Genomic DNA, 24588 nt, shown 5'->3' on the forward strand with positions numbered 1-24588 from the left:
ATCTGAATGTACTACCTGTCTCCGCACTTACACACAGAAAACAGCCCCACAGACAACTGTGGGAAATCTGAATGTTCTACCTGTGTCCACACTCTACACACAGTAAACACCACACAGATACTATGAGGTATCTGAATGTCCTACCTGTCTCCGCACTCTACACACAGTAAACAGCCACACAGATACTGTGATGTATCTGAATGTCCTACCTGTGTCCACACTCTACACACAGTAAACAGCCACACAGGCAACTGTGAGGTATCTGAATGTCCTACCTGTCTCCGCACTCTACACACAGTAAACAGCCACACAGATACTGTGAGGTATCTGAATGTTCTACCTGTGTCCACACTCTACACACAGAAAACAGCCACACAGACAACTGTGAGGTATCTGAATGTCCTACCTGTCTCCGCACTCTACACACAGAAAACAGCCACATAGACAACTGTGAGGTATCTGAATGTCCTACCTGTGTCCACACTCTACACACAGAAAACAGCCACACAGACAACTGTGGGGTATCTGAATGTCCTACCTGTCTCCGCACTCTACACACAGTAAACAGCCACACAGGCAACTGTGAGGTATCTGAATGTCCTACCTGTGTCCATACTCTACACACAGTAAACAGCCACACAGACAACTGTGAGGTATCTGAATGTCCTACCTGTCTCCGCACTCTACACACAGTAAACAGCCACACAGACAACTGTGAGGTATCTGAGTGTCCAACCTGTGTCCACACTCTGCACACAGTAATATAGACGATATACTGCATCTGTAAAGTCATGGCTTGATGGCATACAACAACGTACAATCCATGCCCGGGTGTATACTGCATCTGTAAAGTCATGGCTAGATGACATAGAACAACGTACAATCCATGGCCAGATGTATACTGCATCTGTAATGCCATGGCTAGATGATATAGAACAACGTTCAAAACATGACCTGGTGTATTCTGCATCCCTCAAGTCATGCCTAGATGGTATACTGCATTTGTACAATCCATGCATAGATGGTATACTGCATTTGTACAATCCATGGCTATTAGATGCACTGCATTTGTACAACCCATGGCTATTAGATGCACTGCATTTGTACAATCCATGCCTAGATGGTATTCTGCATTTGTACAGTTTATAGGTAGATGGTATACAGCACTTGTACAATCCATGGGTATTAAATACACTGCATTTGTACAGTCCACGGCTATAAGATACACTGCATTTGTACAATCCATGGCTATCAGATACACTGCATTTGTACAATCCATGGCTATCAGAAACACTGCATTTGTACAATCCATGGGTATCAGATACACTGCCTTTGTACAATCCATGGCTATTAGATACACTGCATTTGTACAATCCATGGCTATTAGATACACTGCATTTGTACAATACATGGCTATCAGATACACTGCATTTGTACAATCCATGGCTATCAGAAACACTGCATCTGTACAATCCACGGCTATAAGATACACTGCATTTGTACAATCCATGGCTGTCAGATACAATGCATTTGCACAATCCATGGGTATCAGATACACTGCATTTGTACAATCGATGACTGGATGATGCGCTGCATTTTTGCAATACATGGCTTGATGCCATACTGTATTTGTACAATCCATGCCCAGATGATATACCACAGTTGTAAATCCATGACGAGATGATATTCTACAAGTGTACAATCCACGGCTTCTGATATAATATTGTTTGACAGTCAATGACGTCACGTTATTCAGTCGAACGTACCTAATATTGGTTGTCGCCAAAATAATTAGATACACTGAATTTGTACAATCCATGGCTATCAGAAACACTGCATTTGTACAATCGATGGCTATCGGAAAACATTTGTACAATCCATAGCTATCAGAAACACTGCATTTGTACAATCCATAGTTATCACATACACTGCATTTCTACAATCCATGGCTGTCAGATACACTGCATTAGTACACTCCATAGCTATCAGAAACACTGCCTTTGTACAATCCATAGTTATCAAATACACAGCATTTGTACAATCCATGGCTATTAGATACACTGCATTAGTACAATCCATAGCTATCAGAAACACTGCATTTCTACAATCCACGGATATCAGATACACTGCATTTGTAAAATTCATAGCTATCAGATACACTGCATTTGTACAACCCATAGCCATTAGATACACTGCATTTGTACAATCCACGGCTATCAGATACACTGCATTTGTACAATCTATGGCTATCAGATACACTGCATTTGTACAGCCCATGGCTATCAGAAACACTGCATCTGTACAATCCATGGCTATCAGATACACCGCATTTGTACAATCCATGGCTATCAGATACACTGCATTTGTACAATCCACGGATATCAGATACACTGCATTTGTACAATCCATGGATATCAAATACACTGCATTTGTAAAATCAATGGCTATTAGAAACACTGCATTTGTACAATCCACGGATATCGGATATACTGCATTTGTACAATCCACGGATATCAGATACACTGCATTTGTACAATCCACGGCTATCAGATACACTGCATTTGTACAAGCAATGGCTATAAGAAACAATGCATCTGTACAATCCATGGCCATTAGAACCACTGCATTTCTACAATCAACGGCTATCAGATACACTGCATCTGTACAATCCACGGATATCAGATACATTGCATTTGTACAATCCACGGATATCAGATACACTGCCTTTGTACAATCCATGGCCATTAGATACACTGCTTTTGTTCAATAAAAAGCTATCAGAAACACTGCACCTGTACAATCCATGACTATCAGATACACTGCATTTGTACAATCCATGGATATCAGATACACTGCATTTGTACAATCCACAGCTATCAGATACACTGCATTTGTACAATCCATGGAATTCAGATACACTGCATATGTACACTCCATAGCTATCAGAAACACAGCATTTGTAAAATCCATGGCTATCAGATACACTGCACTTGTACAATCCATGGCTATCAGATACACAGCATTTGTACAATCAATGGCTATTAGATACACTGCATTTGTACAATCCACAGCTATCAGATACACTGCATTTGTACAATCCATAGTTATCAGGTACACAGCATTTGTACAATCAATGCCTATTAGATGCACAGCATTTGTACAATCCATGGCTATCAGAAACACTGCATCTGTACAATCCATGGATATCAGAAACACTGCATTGGTACAATCCATGGCTATCACATACACTGCATTTGTACAATCCATGGCAATTACATACACTGCATTTCTACAATCCATGGCTATCAGATACACTGCACTTGTACAATCCATGGCTATCAGAAAAACAGCATTTATACAATCAATGGCTATTAGATACACTGCATTTGTACAATCCATGGCTATCAGATCCACTGCATTTGAAAATTCCATGGCTATCAGATGCACTGCATTTGTACAATCCACGGCTATCAGATACACTGCATTTGTACAATCCACGGCTATCATATACACAGGATTTCTAAAATCCATGTCTATAAAATACATTACCCTTGTACAATCCATGGCCATTAGATACACTGCATTTGTACAATTCACGGATATCAAATACACTGCATTTGTACAATCCATGGCTATCAGATACACTGTATTTGTACAATCCACGGCCATTAGATTCACTCCATTTGTACAATCCACAGCTATCAGATACACTCCATTTCTACAATCCATGGATTTCAGATACACTGTATTTGTACAATCCACGGCTATCAGAAACACTGCATTTGTACAAGCAATGGCTATCAGATGCACTGCACTTGTACAATCCACGGCTATCAGGTACACAGCACATGTACAATCAATGACTATCAGATACACTGCATTTGTACAATCCACGGCTATCAGATACACTGCATTTGTACAATCCATAGTTATTTGGTACACAGCATTTATACAATCCATGGCCATTAGATACACTGCATTTGTACAATTCACGGATATCAAATACACTGCATTTGTACAATCCATGGCTATCAGATACACTGTATTTGTACAATCCATGGCCATTAGATTCACTCCATTTGTACAATCCACAGCTATCAGATACACTCCATTTCTACAATCCATGGATTTCAGATACACTGTATTTGTACAATCCACGGCTATCAGAAACACTGCATTTGTACAAGCAATGGCTATCAGATGCACTGCACTTGTACAATCCACGGCTATCAGGTACACAGCACATGTACAATCAATGACTATCAGATACACTGCATTTGTACAATCCACGGCTATCAGATACACTGCATTTGTACAATCCATAGTTATTTGGTACACAGCATTTATACAATCAATGGCTATTAGATACACTGCACTTGTACAATCCACGGTTATCAGATACACTGCATTTGTACAATCCATAGTTTTCATATGCACAGCATTTGTACAATCCATGGCTATTACATACTCTGCATTAGCACAATCCATGGCTATCAGAAACACTGCATTTGTACAATCCATGGCTATTAGATACACTGCATTTGTACAATCCACGGCTATCAGATACACTACATTTGTACAATCCACGGCTATCAGAGACACTGAATTTGTACAATCAATGGCTATCAGAAACACTGCTTTTGTACAATCCACGGCTATCAGATACACTGCATTTGTACAATCCATAGTTATCAGGTACACAGCATTTGTACAATCAATGGCTATTAGATACACTGCACTTCTACATTCCACAACTATAAGATACACTGCACTTGTACAATCCATAGTTATCAGATGCACAGAATTTGTACAATCCACGGCTATCAGATACACTGCATTTGTACAATCCATAGTTTTCAGATGCACAGCATTTGTACAATCCATGGCTATTACATACTCTGCATTAGTACAATCCATGGCTATCAGAAACACTGCATTTGTACAATCCATGGCTATTAGATACACTGCATTTGTACAATGCACGGCTATCAGATACACTGCATTTGTACAATCCATAGTTATCAGGTACACAGCATTTGTACAATCCATAGTTTTCAGATGCACAGCATTTGTACAATCCATGGCTATTACATACTCTGCATTAGTACAATCCATGGCTATTAGAAACACTGCATTTGTACAATCCATGGCTATTAGATACACTGCATTTGTACAATGCACGGCTATCAGATACACAACATTTGTACAATCCATGGCTGTCAGATACACTGAATTTGTATAATCAATGGCTATCAGAAACACTGCATTTGTACAATCCACGGCTATCAGATACACTGCATTTGTACAATCCATAGTTATCAGGTACACAGCATTTGTACAATCAATGGCTATTAGATACACTGCACTTTTACAATCCACGACTATAAGATACACTGCATTTGTACAATCCATAGTTATCAGATGCACAGAATTTGTACAATCCATGGCTATTAAATACTCTGCATTTGTATAATCCATGGCTATATGAGAAACACTGCACTTGTACAATCCATGGCTATCAGATACACTGCATTTGTACAATCCACAGCTATTAGATACACTGCATTTGTACAATGCATGGATTTCAGATACACTGCTTTTGTACAATCAACGGCTATCAGAAACACTGCTTTTACAAAATCCATGGCTATCAGATGCACTGCATTTCTACAATGCACGGCTATCAGATACACTGCATTTGTACAACCAATGGCTATCAGATACACTGCATTTGTACAATCCATGGCTATCAGATACACTGCATTTGTACAATCCACAGCTATTAGATACACTGCATTTGTACAATACATGGCTATTAGATACAGTGCATTTGTACAATACATGGCTATTAGATACACTGCATTTGTACAATACATGGCTATCAGAAACACTGCATTTGTACAATCCACGGCTATCAGATACACTGCGTTTGTACCATTCATGGCTATTAGACACAATGCATTTGTACAATCCATAGTTTTCAGATGCACAGCATTTGTACAATCCATGGCTATTACATACTCTGCATTAGTACAATCCATGGCTATCAGAAACACTGCATTTGTACAATCCATGGCTATTAGATACACTGCATTTGTACAATGCACGGCTATCAGATACACTGCATTTGTACAATCCATAGTTATCAGGTACACAGCATTTGTACAATCCATAGTTTTCAGATGCACAGCATTTGTACAATCCATGGCTATTACATACTCTGCATTAGTACAATCCATGGCTATTAGAAACACTGCATTTGTACAATCCATGGCTATTAGATACACTGCATTTGTACAATGCACGGCTATCAGATACACAACATTTGTACAATCCATGGCTGTCAGATACACTGAATTTGTATAATCAATGGCTATCAGAAACACTGCATTTGTACAATCCACGGCTATCAGATACACTGCATTTGTACAATCCATAGTTATCAGGTACACAGCATTTGTACAATCAATGGCTATTAGATACACTGCACTTTTACAATCCACGACTATAAGATACACTGCATTTGTACAATCCATAGTTATCAGATGCACAGAATTTGTACAATCCATGGCTATTAAATACTCTGCATTTGTATAATCCATGGCTATATGAGAAACACTGCACTTGTACAATCCATGGCTATCAGATACACTGCATTTGTACAATCCACAGCTATTAGATACACTGCATTTGTACAATGCATGGATTTCAGATACACTGCTTTTGTACAATCAACGGCTATCAGAAACACTGCTTTTACAAAATCCATGGCTATCAGATGCACTGCATTTCTACAATGCACGGCTATCAGATACACTGCATTTGTACAACCAATGGCTATCAGATACACTGCATTTGTACAATCCATGGCTATCAGATACACTGCATTTGTACAATCCACAGCTATTAGATACACTGCATTTGTACAATACATGGCTATTAGATACAGTGCATTTGTACAATACATGGCTATTAGATACACTGCATTTGTACAATACATGGCTATCAGAAACACTGCATTTGTACAATCCACGGCTATCAGATACACTGCGTTTGTACCATTCATGGCTATTAGATACACTGCATTTGTACAATCTATGGCTATTAGATACACTGCATTTGTACAATCCATGGGTATTAGATACACTGCATTTGTACAACCAATGGCTATCTGATACACTGCATGTGTACAATGCACGGCCTTCAGATACACTCCATTTGTACAATCCACGGCTATCAGATACACAGCATTTTACAATCCATGGCTATCAGATACACACCATTTGTACAATCAATTGTTATAAGATACAGTGCATTTGTACAATCCATGGCTATCAGATACACTGCATTTGTACAATCCATGTTTATCAGATACACTGCATTTGTACAATCCACGGCTATCAGATACACTGCATTGGTAAAATCCACGGGTATCAAATACACAGCATTTGTACAATCCACGGCTATCAGATACACTGCATTTGTATAATCCACTGCTATTAGATACACTGCATTTGTATAATCCACAGCTATTAGATACACTGCATTTGTAAAATACATGGCTATCAGATACACTGCGTTAGTACAATCCATGGCTATTAGATACACGGCATTTGTACAATCCACGGCTATCAGATACACTGCATTTGTACAATCAATTGCTATTAGATACACTGCATTTGTACATTCCATGGCTATCACATACACTGCATTGGTAAAATCCACGGGTATCAAATACACAGCATTTGTACAATCTACGGCTATCAGAAACACTGCATTTGTATAATCCACTGCTATTAGACACAATGCATTTGTAAAATACATGGCTATCAAATACATTGCATTTGTACAATCCATGGCTATTAGATACACTGCATTTGTAAAATCAATTGCTATTAGATACACTGCACTTGTACAATCTACAGGTATCAGATACACTGCATTTGTACAATCCATGTTTATCAGATACACTACATTTGTACAATCCGTGTCTATTAGATACACTGCATTTGTACAATCTATGGCTATTAGATACACTGCATTTGTACAATCCATGGGTATTACATACATTGCATTGGTACAATCCATGACTATTAGATACACTGCATTTGTAAAATCCACAGGTATCAGATACACTGCATTTGCACAATCCATGTTAATCAGATACACTGCATTTGTACAATCCATGGCTATAAACATACACTGCATTTATACAATCCATGGCTATTAGATACACTGCATTTGTACAATCCATGGGTATTAGATACACTGCATTTGTACAATCCATGACTATTAGAAACACTGCATTTGTAAAATCCATAGTTTTCAGATGCACAGCATTTGTACAATCCATGGCTATTACAGACTCTGCATTAGTACAATCCATGGCTATCAGAAACACTGCATTTGTACAATCCATGGCTATTAGATACACTGTATTTGTACAATGCACGGCTATCAGATACACTGCATTTGTACAATCCATAGTTTTCAGATGCACAGCATTTGTACAATCCATGGCTATTACATACTCTGCATTAGTACAATCCATGGCTATTAGAAACACTGCATTTGTACAATCCATGGCTATTAGATACACTGCATTTGTACAATCCATGGCTATTACATACTCTGCATTAGTACAATCCATGGCTTTTAGAAACACTGCATTTGTACAATCCATGGCTATTAGATACACTGCACTTGTACAATCCACGACTATAAGATACACTACATTTGTACAATCCATGGCTATCAGATACATTGAATTTGTAGAATCAATGGCTATCAGAAACACTGCTTTTGTACAATCCACGGCTATCAGATACACTGCATTTGTACAATCCATAGTTTTCAGATGCACAGCATTTGTACAATCCATGGCTATTACATACTCTGCATTAGTACAATCCATGGCTATCAGAAACACTGCATTTGTACAATCCATGGCTATTAGATACACTGCATTTGTACAATGCACGGCTATCAGATACACTACATTTGTACAATCCATGGCTATCAGATACACTGAATTTGTACAATCCACGGCTATCAGATACACTGCATTTGTACAATCCATAGTTATCAGGTACACAGCATTTGTACAATCAATGGCTATTAGATACACTGCACTTGTACAATCCACGACTATAAGATACACTGCATTTGTACAATCCATAGTTATCAGATGCACAGAATTTGTACAATCCATGGCTATTAAATACTCTGCATTAGTACAATCCATGGCTATATGAGAAACACTGCACTTGTACAATCCATGGCTATCAGATACACTGCATTTGTACAATCCACAGCTATTAGATACACTGCATTTGTACAATCCATGGATTTCAGATACACTGCTTTTGTACAATCAACGGCTGTCAGAAACACTGCTTTTACAAAGTCCATGGCTATCAGATGCACTGCATTTGTACAATCCACGGCTATCAGATACACACCATTTGTACAATCAATTGTTATTAGATACAGTGCATTTGTACAATCCATGGCTATCAGATACACTGCATTTGTACAATTCATGTTTATCAGATACACTGCATTTGTACAATCCATGGCTATTAGATACACTGCATTGGTAAAATCCACGGGTATCAAATACACAGCATTTGTACAATCCACGGCTATCAGATACACTGCATTTGTATAATCCATGACTATTACATACACTGCATTTGTAAAATACATGGCTATCAGATACACTGCATTTGTACAATCCATGGCTATTAGATACACGGCATTTGTACAATCCACGGCTATCAGATACACTGCATTTGTACAATCCATGGCTGTCAGATACACTGCATTTGTACAATCCATGGCTATCAGATACACTGCATTGGTAAAATCCACGGGTATCAAATACACAGCATTTGTACAATCCACGGCTATCAGATACACTGCATTTGTATATTCCACAGCTATTAGATACACTGCATTTGTAAAATACATGGCTATCAGATACACTGCATTTGTACAATCCATGGCTATTAGATACACTGCATTTGTAAAATCAATTGCTATTAGATACACTGCACTTGTACAATCTACAGGTATCAGATACACTGCATTTGTACAATCCATGTTTATCAGATACACTACATTTGTACAATCCGTGTCTATTAGATACACTGCATTTGTACAATCTATGGCTATTAGATACACTGCATTTGTACAATCCATGGGTATTAGATACATTGCATTTGTACAATCCATGACTATTAGATACACTGCATTTGTAAAATCCACAGGTATCAGATACACTGCATTTGTACAATCCATGTTAATCAGATACACTGCATTTGTACAATCCATGGCTATAAAGATACACTGCAATTGTACAATCCATGGCTATTAGATACACTGCATTTGTACAATCCATGGGTATTAGATACACTGCATTTGTACAATCCATGACTATTAGATACACTGCATTTGTAAAATCCACGGGTATCAGATACACAGCATTTGTACAATACATGGCTATCAGATACAACCGCCTCCGTGGTCCTGTGGTAGAGCGTCCGCCCGGAGAGCGGAAGGTCCAGGGTTCGATCCCGGGCCGCGTCATACAAAAAGACGTTAAAAGATTGTACTTGTTGTTACCCTGTCTGGCGCTCGGCATTAAAGGGCTAAAACAAGGACTGGTCGGCTCGGAGTCAGTATACTGTGTCTGAGTGGGGTATTCATGTTAAACTGCGGCATGGTATCTCAGTGAGCTAGCACTATAAATCGGCATCAGTCCGGACTAGTACAAGCAGCCACACACACACACACACGTGCATGCACGTCGCTATATAAGTGCAATAATCTTGGACGCGACGTTAAACCCAATTTCACCTCACCTCACCTATCAGATACACTGCATTTGTACAATACATGGCTATCAGATACACTGCATTTGTACAATCCATGGCTATCAGATACACTGCATTTGTACAATACATGCGTATTAGATACACTGCATTTGTACAATACATGGCCAATAGATACACTGCATTTGTACAATACATGGATATCAGATACACTGCATTTGTACAATCCAAGGCTATCAGATACACTGCCTGTGTACAATCCATGGCTATCAGATACACTGCATTTGTACAATCCACGGCTATTAGATACACTGCATTTGTAGAATCAATGGCTATTAGATACACTGCATTTGTACAATCCATGGCTATCAGATACACTGCATTTGTACAATCAATGGCTATTAGATACACTGCATTTGTACAATCCATGGCTATTAGATACACTGCATTTGTACAATACATGGCTATCAGATACACTGCATTTGTACAATCCACGGCTATCAGATACACTGCATTTGTACAATCCATGGCTATTAGATACACTGCATTTGTACAATCCATTGGTATTAGATACACTGCATTTGTATAATCCATGGCTATCAGAAACACTGCATTTGTACAATCCATGGGTATCATCAGATACACTGCATTTGTATAATCCATGGCTATCAGATACAGTGCATTTGTACAATCGATGACTGGATGATACGCTGCATTTTTGCAATACATGGCTTGATGCCATACTGTATTTGTACAGTCCATGCCCAGATGATATACCACAGTTGTAAATCCATGGCGAGATGATATTCTACAAGTGTACAATCAACGGCTTCTGATATAATATTGTTTGACAGTCAATGACGTCACGTTATTCAGTCGAACGTACCTAATGTTGGTTGTCGCCAAAATAATTGTAGATCACATAACTAACGCGAAAACAATCTTTTATTGATCTTATAACGTACACTAAGTGGAAATAAGGAGAATATACAGTTTACGAAAGCTAGTGGGTGAGTTTGGTTTAACGCCGCTTTATTCATCATTTTAACGCCGCTTGATGTGGGTGGAAAGCCTGAGGTGATGCAGTTCCTGGACGTTTACCACCTTGGGGAACCCTTGAACATCACACAATCATGCCTAACCCACGATCGTACGTTTAGCTTACAAAACTATGTTTGGCAATTCAGCACAGTAAAAGTCCTACACACTATCTGGTTCACACAGGCGTTCCAACCTTAAAACGTCCATCAAAATTAATCTTTTACAAAAAAGGCACTTTTAAATAAACATTTAGTTCCCAATGTGTCACATTCGGGCTCCACTAAAACGAGAATCGACAAAGACTCTCAAGCCTCTTGGAGGTAATCCAAATGTCTCAGTGCCAATGCGTCACACTTGCAGATTAGAGGTCAAGGTCACATTCGAGCTGCTCTGAAACGAGAATCGACAAAGTCCCTGGACTCGCAAGAATCTAGTTGGTAATCCGAATGTCTCAGTGCCAATGCGTCACACTTGCAGATTAGAGGTCAAGGTCACATTCGAGCTGCTCTGAAACGAGAATCGACAAAGTCCCTGGACTCGCAAGAATCTAGTTGGTAATCCGAATGTCTCAGTGCCAATGCGTCACACTTGCAGATTAGAGGTCAAGGTCACATTCGAGCTGCTCTGAGACGAGAATCGACAAAGTCCCTGGACTCGCAAGAATCTAGTTGGTAATCCGAATGTCTCAGTGCCAATGCGCCACACTTACAGATTAGAGGTCACGGTCACATTCGAGCTGCTCTGAAACGAGAATCGACAAAGTCCCTGGACTCGCAAGAATCTAGTTGGTAATCCGAATGTCTCAGTGCCAATGCGTCACACTTGCAGATTAGAGGTCAAGGTCACATTCGAGCTGCTCTGAAACGAGAATCGACAAAGTCCCTGGACTCGCAAGAATCTAGTTGGTAATCCGAATGTCTCAGTGCCAATGCGTCACACTTGCAGATTAGAGGTCAAGGTCACATTCGAGCTGCTCTGAAACGAGAATCGACAAAGTCCCTGGACTCGCAAGAATCTAGTTGGTAATCCGAATGTCTCAGTGCCAATGCGTCACACTTGCAGATTAGAGGTCAAGGTCACATTCGAGCTGCTCTGAGACGAGAATCGACAAAGTCCCTGGACTCGCAAGAATCTAGTTGGTAATCCGAATGTCTCAGTGCCAATGCGTCACACTTGCAGATTAGAGGTCAAGGTCACATTCGAGCTGCTCTGAAACGAGAATCGACAAAGTCCCTGGACTCGCAAGAATCTAGTTGGTAATCCGAATGTCTCAGTGCCAATGCGTCACACTTGCAGATTAGAGGTCAAGGTCACATTCGAGCTGCTCTGAAACGAGAATCGACAAAGTCCCTGGACTCGCAAGAATCTAGTTGGTAATCCGAATGTCTCAGTGCCAATGCGCCACACTTGCAGATTAGAGGTCAAGGTCACATTCGAGCTGCTCTGAAACGAGAATCGACAAAGTCCCTGGACTCGCAAGAATCTAGTTGGTAATCCGAATGTCTCAGTGCCAATGCGTCACACTTGCAGATTAGAGGTCAAGGTCACATTCGAGCTGCTCTGAAACGAGAATCGACAAAGTCCCTGGACTCGCAAGAATCTAGTTGGTAATCCGAATGTCTCAGTGCCAATGCGTCACACTTGCAGATTAGAGGTCAAGGTCACATTCGAACTGCTCTGAAACGAGAATCGACAAAGTCCCTGGACTCGCAAGAATCTAGTTGGTAATCCGAATGTCTCAGTGCCAATGCGTCACACTTGCAGATTAGAGGTCAAGGTCACATTCGAGCTGCTCTGAGACGAGAATCGACAAAGTCCCTGGACTCGCAAGAATCTAGTTGGTAATCCGAATGTCTCAGTGCCAATGCGTCACACTTGCAGATTAGAGGTCAAGGTCACATTCGAGCTGCTCTGAAACGAGAATCGACAAAGTCCCTGGACTCGCAAGAATCTAGTTGGTAATCCGAATGTCTCAGCGCCAATGCGTCTCACTTGCAGATTAGAGGTCAAGGTCACATTCGAGCTGCTCTGAAACGAGAATCGACAAAGTCCCTGGACTCGCAAGAATCTAGTTGGTAATCCGAATGTCTCAGTGCCAATGCGTCACACACGAATTATAGGTCAATGTCACATTCGAGCTGCTCTGAAACGAGAATCGACATTCCCTGGGCTCGCAAGAATCTAGCTGGTATTCCAAATGTCTAAACGCCAATGCATCACAGATTAGCGGCCGATGTCACATTCGAGCTCCTCTGAAATGTCTTCGGCGTCACCGCGACACACCGCGGCTTGAACATACAGAAGAATGTGCTTCTATACATCTCACTGAGCAGCATGTGAGAGATAAAGTCCACGGACAATCCAAACAGGACACACGTCGAGCCTACCTGCTGTATCATCAAGTAGACATTTTGGTAGTAGGGGGAGAAGTAGCCGTAGGCGGGGATGAGGTCAAACGCCATGATGTTGCTGACTATTGGCACAGTCAGAACAAAGGACAAGAAGTTAGTGACGAGGATGGTGACAGTCGTCTGCTTCTCCCTGGCATCCAATTTGCCTGCCACTCTGTTGTTGGTGATGCTTTGTCTGAACTGACGCTGACGACGAAGAGAGATGACCACTAAGACATTGAAGACGAGCGACGCTGTGACGGCCAAATATACAGACAGCACCCGCGTTGTCGTCGACCACACATTCACCACGTACATATTATTTATGTAAAAACCTGTCTGACAGGCGCTGTAGGTTGTGACCCCATCTTTGTAGTTGGTGTTGACGGTGTTGCGAAAGATGCTGTAGACGTGGGCGAGCAACGAGAACAGCGCCAAGCCCGTGATGAACTGACCCGGCGAGTGAACCAAGCGGTATTGCTTAGCTTTCAGTGGTATGGCTGTCACTAGATACCTCTCCATGGAAACGACGCAGGCGATGAGGAAGTTGAATCGCCTGAGAACCACCGCTACGTAGTTAGAGATGTAGATACCGAACACTGTGGAGAAAAGGTTGGTGGCGTTGCCGTACGTGATGAATCCAACGACGTCGCAGAGCATGATGATGCTGTAGAGTAGCTGTGAGACGCTGCTGGCCAGGAGGTAGGCGTTGGTGTTGGATCGCATCGTCTTTCGACAGAACACGCAGATGTTAATGGTGTTCAGGACAGTCGCGGTCAGGGTGACGGGCATGTTGAGTTTCATGACGAACCCAACTACCATGTTATACGTGGTGTCGGAGATTAATGGCGCCCCGTCTGTACCATTGCCTTCTGGGGTGGGCGGTGTCGTGATTGTAATATTCCCTTCTGAGAGACGAGGTAAGAGACAATGTATCCCGCCTGTATCTTTCCTTTCTGAGAGATGAGGTAACCCGTCTGTACCATTTCCTTCTGAGCGACGATGTATCCCGCCTGTACCATTTCCTTCTGAGAGACGATGTATCCCGCCTGTACCATTTCCTTCTGAGCGACGATGTATCCCGCCTGTACCATTTCCTTCTGAGAGACGATGTATCACGTCTGTACCATTTCCTTCTGAGAGACGATGTATCCCGCCTGTACCATTTCCTTCTGAGAGACGATGTATCCCGCCTGTACCATTTCCTTCTGAGAGACGATGTATCCCGCCTGTACCATTTCCTTCTGAGAGACGATGTATCCTGCCTGTACCATTTCCTTCTGAGAGACGATGTATCCCGTCTGTACCATTTCCTTCTGAGAGACGATGTATCCCGTCTGTACCATTTCCTTCTGAGAGACGATGTATCCCGTCTGTACCATTTCCTTCTGAGAGACGATGTATCCAGCCTGTACCATTTCCTTCTGAGAGACGATGTATCCCGTCTGTATCATTTGTTTCTGAGAGACGATGTATCCCGCCTCTACCATCCGCTTCTGAGAGACGATGTATCCCGTCTGTACCATTTCCTTCTGAGAGACGATGTATCCCGTCTGTACCATTTCCTTCTGAGAGACGATGTATCCAGCCGGTACCATTTCCTTCTGAGAGACGATGTATCCCGTCTGTACCATTTCCTTCTGAGAGACGATGTATCCCGTCTGTATCATTTGTTTCTAAGAGACGATGTATCCCGTCGGTACCATTTCCTTCTGAGAGACGATGTATCCCGCCTGTACTATTCCTTTCTGAGAGACGATTTATCCTGCCTGTACTATTCCTTTCTGAGAGACGATGTATCCCGCCTGTACTATTCCTTTCTGAGAGACGATGTATCCCGCCTGTACTGTTCCTTTCTGAGAGACGATGTATCCCGCCTGTACTATTCCTTTCTGAGAGACGATGTATCCCGCCTGTACTATTCCTTTCTGGGAGACGATGTATCCCGCCTGTACTGTTCCTTTCTAAGAGACGATGTATCCTGCCTGTACTGTTCCTTTCTAAGAGACGATGTATCCCGCCTGTACTATTCCTTTCTGAGAGACGATGTATCCTGCCTGTACTGTTCCTTTCTAAGAGACGATGTATCCCGCCTGTACTATTCCTTTCTGAGAGACGATGTATCCTGCCTGTACCATTTCTTTCTGAGAGACGATGTATCCCGTCTGTACCATCCGCTTCTGACAGACGATGTATCCCGTCTGTACCATTTCTTTCTGAGAGACGATGTATCCTGCCTGTACTGTTCCTTTCTGAGAGACGATGTATCCTGCCTGTACCTTTCGCTTCTGAGAGACGATGTATCCCGTCTGTACCATTTCTTTCTGAGAGACGATGTATCCCATCGGTACCATTTCTTTCTGAGAGACGATGTATCCTGTCTGTACTATTCCTTTCTGAGAGACGATTCATCCTGCCTGTACTGTTCCTTTCTGAGAGACGATGTATCCCACCTGTACTATTCCTTTCTGAAAGACGATTTATCCTGCCTGTACCATTTCTTTCTGACAGACGGTGTATCCTGCCTGTACCTTTCGCTTCGTTGAGACGATGTATCCCGTCTGTACCATTTCTTTCTGAGAGACGATGAATCCCGCCTGTACCTTTCGCTTCGTTGAGACGATGTATCCCGTCTGTACCATTTCCTTCCGAGAGCAGCGGTGTCCCGTCTGTACCATTCGCTTCGAAGGGGAGCGGTGTCGTGATTGTAATATTCCCTTGTGAGAGAAACGTTGTTCTGTCTCTCCCATTTTCGACTGAGCGTTCTTGTAGCGTAGCCTTAGCCGAAAGGTTTCCACATTTCCGGTTGACTGGAGGTGAAGATTTTCCAACCGGGCTTTTCTTCGAGCAATTTGATAGAACACATTCCCCAGTGACATTACAGAGCCGGAACGCGGTGTTCCCAATATAACTGCCATCCCCCGGGGAGAGAGGCGCCGCCTGGACCCCCGTTGTTTCTGGGTAGGCCACAGTCACACCCTGCCCAGCAGCACCGTCACCGTTCACCACCGTTGACATCATATTCCAATTTTCAGCGCTAGTGTCTTTGTCGCCGTCTCCAAATGTCGGCCATGTTGTGTTCACCTCAAAGCCACGCGGTGAATTGCTGTCTTCCCGGCAGTGTCCTCGTTCACTAGCAGCTAGAACAGTGACCAGTATTACACAGACAGGAGCCCCCAATATGGAGCTGGGTAGCACCTCACTGACAGTTATAATGGTGGCTAATATGACACAGACATACATTCCTGCCATGACGCGATGAAGCACTTTACCAACAGCAGGCTGGCACTACTCAATGCCGTCGACAGTTGCAATGACAAATGACCAATGCATCCTTGCGGCTGTGTGCAAGCTCTGACAAGATAATGAGACGCAGTAAATTACTTACTTTCTTAGGTTTCGTAAAGCCACATTTCTGACCTATGACGCTCTGGCCCACTATTCAAGGTGAAACGGGTTATTAATGTGTTTGTTACCCATAGGATTGACAATAAACGAGTTCATAAAAATCGTACGTGCACAAGTGCAAATGTCACTTCTTGAGCACCAGCGCATTGTTTCATCCGGACGGCACCGTTGATACTTTTTGTGAAGCTCTTCAGAACATGGTTTGTCTACAGTTAAGGAACTGTGTGATAAAACATGGCATGGCGCAGTCGAAAGCTACTCAAATAATTACTACATAAATGTCATATCTGCATAGAGGTCAAGACAGTTGGTTGTTGGTTGGTTGAGGTCAAGATAGACTTTAATACATCCGTCAAGACAGACGTGAACACAGACGTGTACACAGACGTGTACACAGACGTCAAGACAGAGGTCAACAAGGTCAACACAGAGGTCACCAAAAAGGTCAACACAGACGTCAACGCTGACATCAACACAGAGGTCAACACAAACGTTACCAGAGACGTCGAAACAGAAGTCAAGGCAGACAACGCAGACAACGCAGACGTCAACACATACATCAACACAGACGTCAACGCTGACATCAACACAGAGGTCAACACAGACGTCAGGAGAGACGTGAACACAGAGGTCAACACAGACGTCAACGCTGACATCAACACAGAGGTCAACACAAACGTTACCAGAGACGTCAAAACAGAAGTCAAGGCAGACAACGCAGACGTCAACACATACGTCAACATAGACGTCAGCACAGACCTCATGTCCATAACAGTTGTACATGACCTCCCAGGTCTTTATTCAACAAAACACTGTCCACCCAGAACATCTCCTTAATATAGAACAACAACGCCAGAGAACAATCATCTCCATTATCGGTTGAAACAGTGGTACACATTACACAAATAGATGTATGATAATCAGTGATAGTGTTCGCAAAAAGCATCCGCTTTTCTCACTGGTTCCAGTACTTGAGTGTTCAGGGAAAATATTTGTTTAGAAAAGGTGTAAACGTTTTAACAATTGGGCAGATCAAGATAGTCTTTTAGTACCTGGGCAGGCTGGGTTTAGAAAAGGACTTAGAACATCTCAGTCCTTCCACCAAACACACCCATCAGGTCATTTCAACAAATACTTCCCTCCCAGGTCATTTCAACAAATACTGCCCCTTCGGGTCATTCCACCAATCACTTCCCTTTCAGTTCTTCCACTAAACACTTACCTCTCAGTTCTTCCACCAAACACTTCCCTCTCAGTTCTTCCGCCAAACACTTTCCTCTCAGTTCTTCCACTAAACACTTCCCTCTCAGTTCTTCCACCAATCACTTCCCTCTCAGTTCTTCCACCAAACACTTCCCTCTCAGTTCTTCCACCAAACACTTCCCTCTCAGTTCTTCCACCAAACACTTTCCTCTCAGTTCTTCCACTAAACACTTCCCTCTCAGTTCTTCCGCCAAACACTTCCCTTTCAGTTCTTCCACCAAACACTTCCCTCTCAGTTCTTCCACAAAACACTTCCCTCTCAGTTCTTCCGCCAAACACTTTCTTCTCAGTTCTTCCACCAAACACTTCCCTCTCAGTTCTTCCACCAATCACTTCCCTCTCAGTTCTTCCACCAAACACTTCCCTCTCAGTTCTTCCACCAAACACTTTCCTCTCAGTTCTTCCACTAAACACTTCCCTCTCAGTTCTTCCGCCAAACACTTCCCTTTCAGTTCTTCCACCAAACACTTCCCTCTCAGTTCTTCCGCCAAACACTTTCCTCTCAGTTCTTCCACTAAACACTTCCCTCTCAGTTCTTCCACCAATCACTTCCCTCTCAGTTCTTCCACAAAACACTTCCCTCTCAGTTCTTCCACCAAACACTTCCCTCTCAGTTCTTCCACCAAACACTTTCCTCTCAGTTCTTCCACTAAACACTTCCCTCTCAGTTCTTCCGCCAAACACTTCCCTTTCAGTTCTTCCACCAAACACTTCCCTCTCAGTTCTTCCACAAAACACTTCCCTCTCAGTTCTTCCGCCAAACACTTTCCTCTCAGTTCTTCCACCAAACACTTCCCTCTCAGTTCTTCCACCAATCACTTCCCTCTCAGTTCTTCCACCAAACACTTCCCTCTCAGTTCTTCCACCAAACACTTTCCTCTCAGTTCTTCCACTAAACACTTCCCTCTCAGTTCTTCCGCCAAACACTTCCCTTTCAGTTCTTCCACCAAACACTTCCCTCTCAGTTCTTCCACAAAACACTTCCCTCTCAGTTCTTCCGCCAAACACTTTCTTCTCAGTACTTCTACCAAACACTTCCCTCTCAGTTCTTCCGCCAAACACTTCCCTCTCAGTTCTTCCACCAAACACTTCCCTCTCAGTTCCTCCACTAAACACTTCCCTTTCAGTTCTTCCACTAAACACTTCCCTCTCAGTTCTTTCACAAAACACTTCCCTCTCAGTTCTTCCGCCAAACACTTTCTTCTCAGTTCTTCTACCAAACACTTCCCTCTCAGTTCTTCCGCCAAACACTTCCCTCTCAGTTCTTCCGCCAAACACTTCCCTCTCAGTTCTTCCACCAAACACTTCCCTCTCAGTTCTTCCACTAAACACTTCCCTCTCAGTTCTTCCACCAAACACTTCCCTCTCAGTTCCTCCACTAAACACTTCCCTTTCAGTTCTTCCACTAAACACTTCCCTCTCAGTTCTTCCACCAAACACTTCCCTCTCAGTTCTTCCGCCAAACACTTCCCTCTCAGTTCTTCCACAAAACACTTCCCTCTCAGTTCTATCACTAAACACTTCCCTCTCAGTTCTTCCACTAAACACTTCCCTCTCAGTTCTTCCACCAAACACTTCCCTTTCAGTTCTTCCACCAAACACTTCCCTCTCAGTTCTTCCACCAAACACTTCCCTCTCAGTTCTTCCACCAAACACTTCCCTCTCAGTTCTTCCACCAAACACTTCCCTCTCAGTTCTTCCACTAAACACTTCCCTCTCAGTTCTTCCGCCAAACACTTCCCTTTCAGTTCTTCCACCAAACACTTCCCTCTCAGTTCTTCCACAAAACACTTCCCTCTCAGTTCTTCCGCCAAACACTTTCTTCTCAGTTCTTCCACCAAACACTTCCCTCTCAGTTCTTCCACTAAACACTTACCTCTCAGTTCCTCCACAAAACACTTCCCTCTCAGTTCTTCCGCCAAACACTTTCTTCTCAGTTCTTCCACCAAACACTTCCCTCTCAGTTCTTCCACAAAACACTTCCCTCTCAGTTCTTCCGCCAAACACTTTCTTCTCAGTTCTTCCACCAAACACTTCCCTCTCAGTTCCTCCACTAAACACTTCCCTCTCAGTTCTTCCACCAAACACTTCCCTCTCAGTTCTTCCACCAAACACTTCCCTCTCAGTTCCTCCACTAAACACTTCCCTCTCAGTTCTTCCGCCAATCACTTCCCTCTCAGTTCTTCCACCAAACACTTTCCTCTCAGTTCTTCGACCAAACACTTCCCTTTCAGTTTTTCCACCAAACACTCTATTAAAAAAGGCAGTTGAAACAACCCTTCTGATTAATGACGCATCTCTTTACTTGAGTGTTCAGGGAAAATATTTGCTAAGATAATGTGTAAACGTTTAAACAATTGGGCAGACCAAGATAGTCTTTTAGTACCTGGGCAGGCTGGGTTTAGAAAAGGATTTAGAACATCTGATAATGTGTATGTTATCAATGCTTTGATTGAAAAATACTTTTTGTTACATAAATTCTATTGTGCATTCATGGATCTTAAGTCAGCGTTCCATTCAGTGTGAAGAACAAATTTATTTTACAAACACTGGATAGGTAATGTTAATGGTAAAATATTTAGAATACTTAAAAATATGTATGAACATGTTAAATCTTGTATATTTAACAGAAGTGGTGGCGAAACAGACTTTTTCCACTGCCAGTCAGGTGTACGACAGGGATGCGAGTTATCTACCTTTCTGTTTTCATTCTTTGTAAATGATATTGTTGATTTTCTTAATTCAGACGGGCAACGTAATATCCAATTCCTTCTTATTGTAGTGTTTGCAGATGGTATGGTCTTATTCCACAGTACAGTCATGGGGACGCCTCCACAAAATGTAGATTTGTTGTCATAAATGGAAATTGTCTATTAATATAAGCAAAAGTAAAGTTATTGTCTTTAGACGTAGTGGTCATCTTCGAAGATATGAAAAGTTTTGGTTTGGCACTGACATTATAGAAATTGTTCCTACTTATGAATATTTAGCTGTTCATCTTTCATCATCCGGTAGTTGGTACTTTACACAGAAAACACTAGCACTACAAGCCACGAAGTATCTTCTCGCTTTAAAATCAGGCTCAAAGGATTTTATGAAACTTCCATATAATGTACTTTTACAGATATTTGTTGTCAAATTACTTCCTGTTCTTCTCTATTGCTCAGAGATATGGGGCTTTCACCCGTCTCAAGATTTTATTAATATACATGATAGATTCTGTAAGAATATTTTACAACATGGGAGATTTGTCCCCAATATAGTGGCTCGTGGTGAGCTTGGACTTTACTCACTTAAAGTCAATCAACATGTTTGTATTGTCAAATATTGGTTCTGACTTGTATCTAAACAAACTAATATAATCCTCAGTCATGTTTATTCATATCAATACAATCTGGCAGAAAAAGGAATAAATTGCTGGTCACTAAAAGTAAAACAACTTCTTTATTCATATGGTTTTGGCCATGTTTGGGATAGTCAAGGAGTTAATCATATTGGTTTTATTGATAACTTTAAAATAAGATGTATTGATATAGATAACCAACAGTGGTCTAGTAGTTTAAGAACTTACTCAAAACTGTCTTTTTATTCTTGTCTTAAGCAATATAATGTATTTGAAAATTATCTAGATTGTATTTCAGTAAGTGCCTATGGTATTGCTTTGAGTAAATTTAGATATTCTGGTCATAATTTGCTAATTATTGAAAATGGAAGGAAGTACAATATACCTAGAGCCAAGAGACTATGTCCATTTTGTGTAAGACCTGAAGAGGAATCTTAATATCATTTAACAATATCAAAGTAACTTTTGATGAATTTGTAACACTCTGTGCTTCTAAAACCCCATGCATAATTAATGCTTTAGCTAAATTTATATTTCAAGCTTTTAAAAAGCGTAATAACTTTCTCACTGGTGCTGAAATTGTCTAATTCTGATATTATGTATTGTATAATGGGCCACTGGCCCCTTTACTGAAATAAAGCTCTCTCTTTCGAAATAAAGCTCTCTCTCTCTCTCTCTCGAAATAAAGCTCTCTCTCTCATCTGCCCCCAAATAAAACATCAATGTCAGAGAATAATCAGGCTCTATTATTTGATGAAACAGGTTCCATTGGGCATAGAAAAGCAAAACAGTGGTGAACATTATATGAATAGATCACTGAAAATCAGTGATGACACCAGCTGATAATGGAAAGTGTAAGCATGTCCTGCTCTACCAGTCCGCTGTTCTCACTGCTTCCAGCCTTGGCATTTTGAAATTTCACATTATCATTGGAACCTGAACAAACACGTTATTCTCAGAATAGCATCATTTTATTACAAACTTACATACATGTATTATTATTACATGTCATTGACTTAATTTTCATAAAGGCAAAAAGAAGTTGTAAGGTGTTTTGGGTATGTGTGACAAGCAGCTTCTGGACACAACTACGGTGTACGCTGACAAGCATTGTAACATTAATACTATTGATTCTTGTATTACTGACAGTTATTGTACATGCACCAAACACTGACATCAACATAGTCTTAACATGAAGAGGTACATGTACATATCAATCGGTGAATACAACTAATGACGGGGAATGAGCGCTATGATTCTTGTATAACTGACAGTTATTGTACATGCACCAAACATCCACATCAACGTAGTCTTAACATGAAGAGGTACATATCAATCGGTGAATACAACTAATGACGGGGAATGAGCGCTATGATTCTTGTATTACTGACAGTTATTGTACATGCACCAAACATCCACATCAACGTAGTCTTAACATGAAGAGGTACATGTACATATCAATCGGTGAATACAACTAATGACGGGGAATGAGCGCTATGATTCTTGTATTACTGACAGTTATTGTACATGCACCAAACACCGACATCAACATAGTCTTAACATGAAGAGGTACATGTACATATCAATCGGTGAATACAACTAATGACGGGGAATGAGCGCTATGATTCTTGTATTACTGACAGTTATTGTCCATGCACCAAACACCGACATCAACGTTGTCTTAACATGAAGAGGTACATATCAATCGGTGAATACAACTAATGACGGGGAATGAGCGCTATGATTCTTGTATTACTGACAGTTATTGTACATGCACCAAACACCGACATCAACATAGTCTTAACATGAAGAGGTACATGTACATATCAATCTGTGAATACAACTAATGACGGGGAATGAGCGCTATGATTCTTGTATTACTGACAGTTATTGTACATGCACCAAACATCCACATCAACATAGTCTTAACATGATGAGGTACATGTACATATCAATCGGTGAATACAACTAATGACGGGGAATGAGCGCTATGATTCTTGTATTACTGACAGTTATTGTCCATGCACCAAACACCGACATCAACATAGTCTTAACATGATGAGGTACATGTACATATCAATCTGTGAATACAACTAATGACGGGGAATGAGCGCTATGATTCTTGTATTACTGACAGTTATTGTACATGCACCAAACATCCACATCAACATAGTCTTAACATGATGAGGTACATGTACATATCAATCTGTGAATACAACTAATGACGGGGAATGAGCGCTATGATTCTTGTATTACTGACAGTTATTGTCCATGCACCAAACACCGACATCAACGTTGTCTTAACATG

The 24588-nt window shown here is 41.4% G+C and overlaps 2 protein-coding genes across 2 annotated transcripts; one reads left to right on the top strand and one right to left on the bottom strand.

Moving 5' to 3' along the window:
- Nucleotides 1-14092: 14092 nt before the first annotated feature.
- Nucleotides 14093-15088, bottom strand: LOC139445413 (uncharacterized). Its single transcript, XM_071226554.1, has one exon. The coding sequence runs from the start codon at nucleotides 15086-15088 to the stop codon at nucleotides 14093-14095; it is 996 nt and encodes a 331-aa protein (XP_071082655.1).
- A 2359-nt stretch (nucleotides 15089-17447) lies between these two features.
- Nucleotides 17448-18511, top strand: LOC139445415 (uncharacterized). The gene is made up of 2 exons (XM_071226556.1): nucleotides 17448-17457; nucleotides 17970-18511. The coding sequence occupies exons 1-2, from the start codon at nucleotides 17448-17450 to the stop codon at nucleotides 18509-18511; spliced, it is 552 nt and encodes a 183-aa protein (XP_071082657.1).
- Nucleotides 18512-24588: the final 6077 nt, after the last annotated feature.

Source organism: Haliotis cracherodii, unplaced genomic scaffold, assembly GCF_022045235.1.
Source record: "Haliotis cracherodii isolate W230 unplaced genomic scaffold, xgHalCrac1.p SCAF_6, whole genome shotgun sequence".
NCBI classification, from domain to species: Eukaryota; Metazoa; Mollusca; class Gastropoda; order Lepetellida; family Haliotidae; genus Haliotis; species Haliotis cracherodii.

Excerpts from the sequence above, each read along its gene's own strand:
- LOC139445413 (XM_071226554.1), bottom strand. The coding sequence starts at position 15,088 with ATGGTAGTTGGGTTCGTCATGAAACTCAACATGCCCGTCACCCTGACC.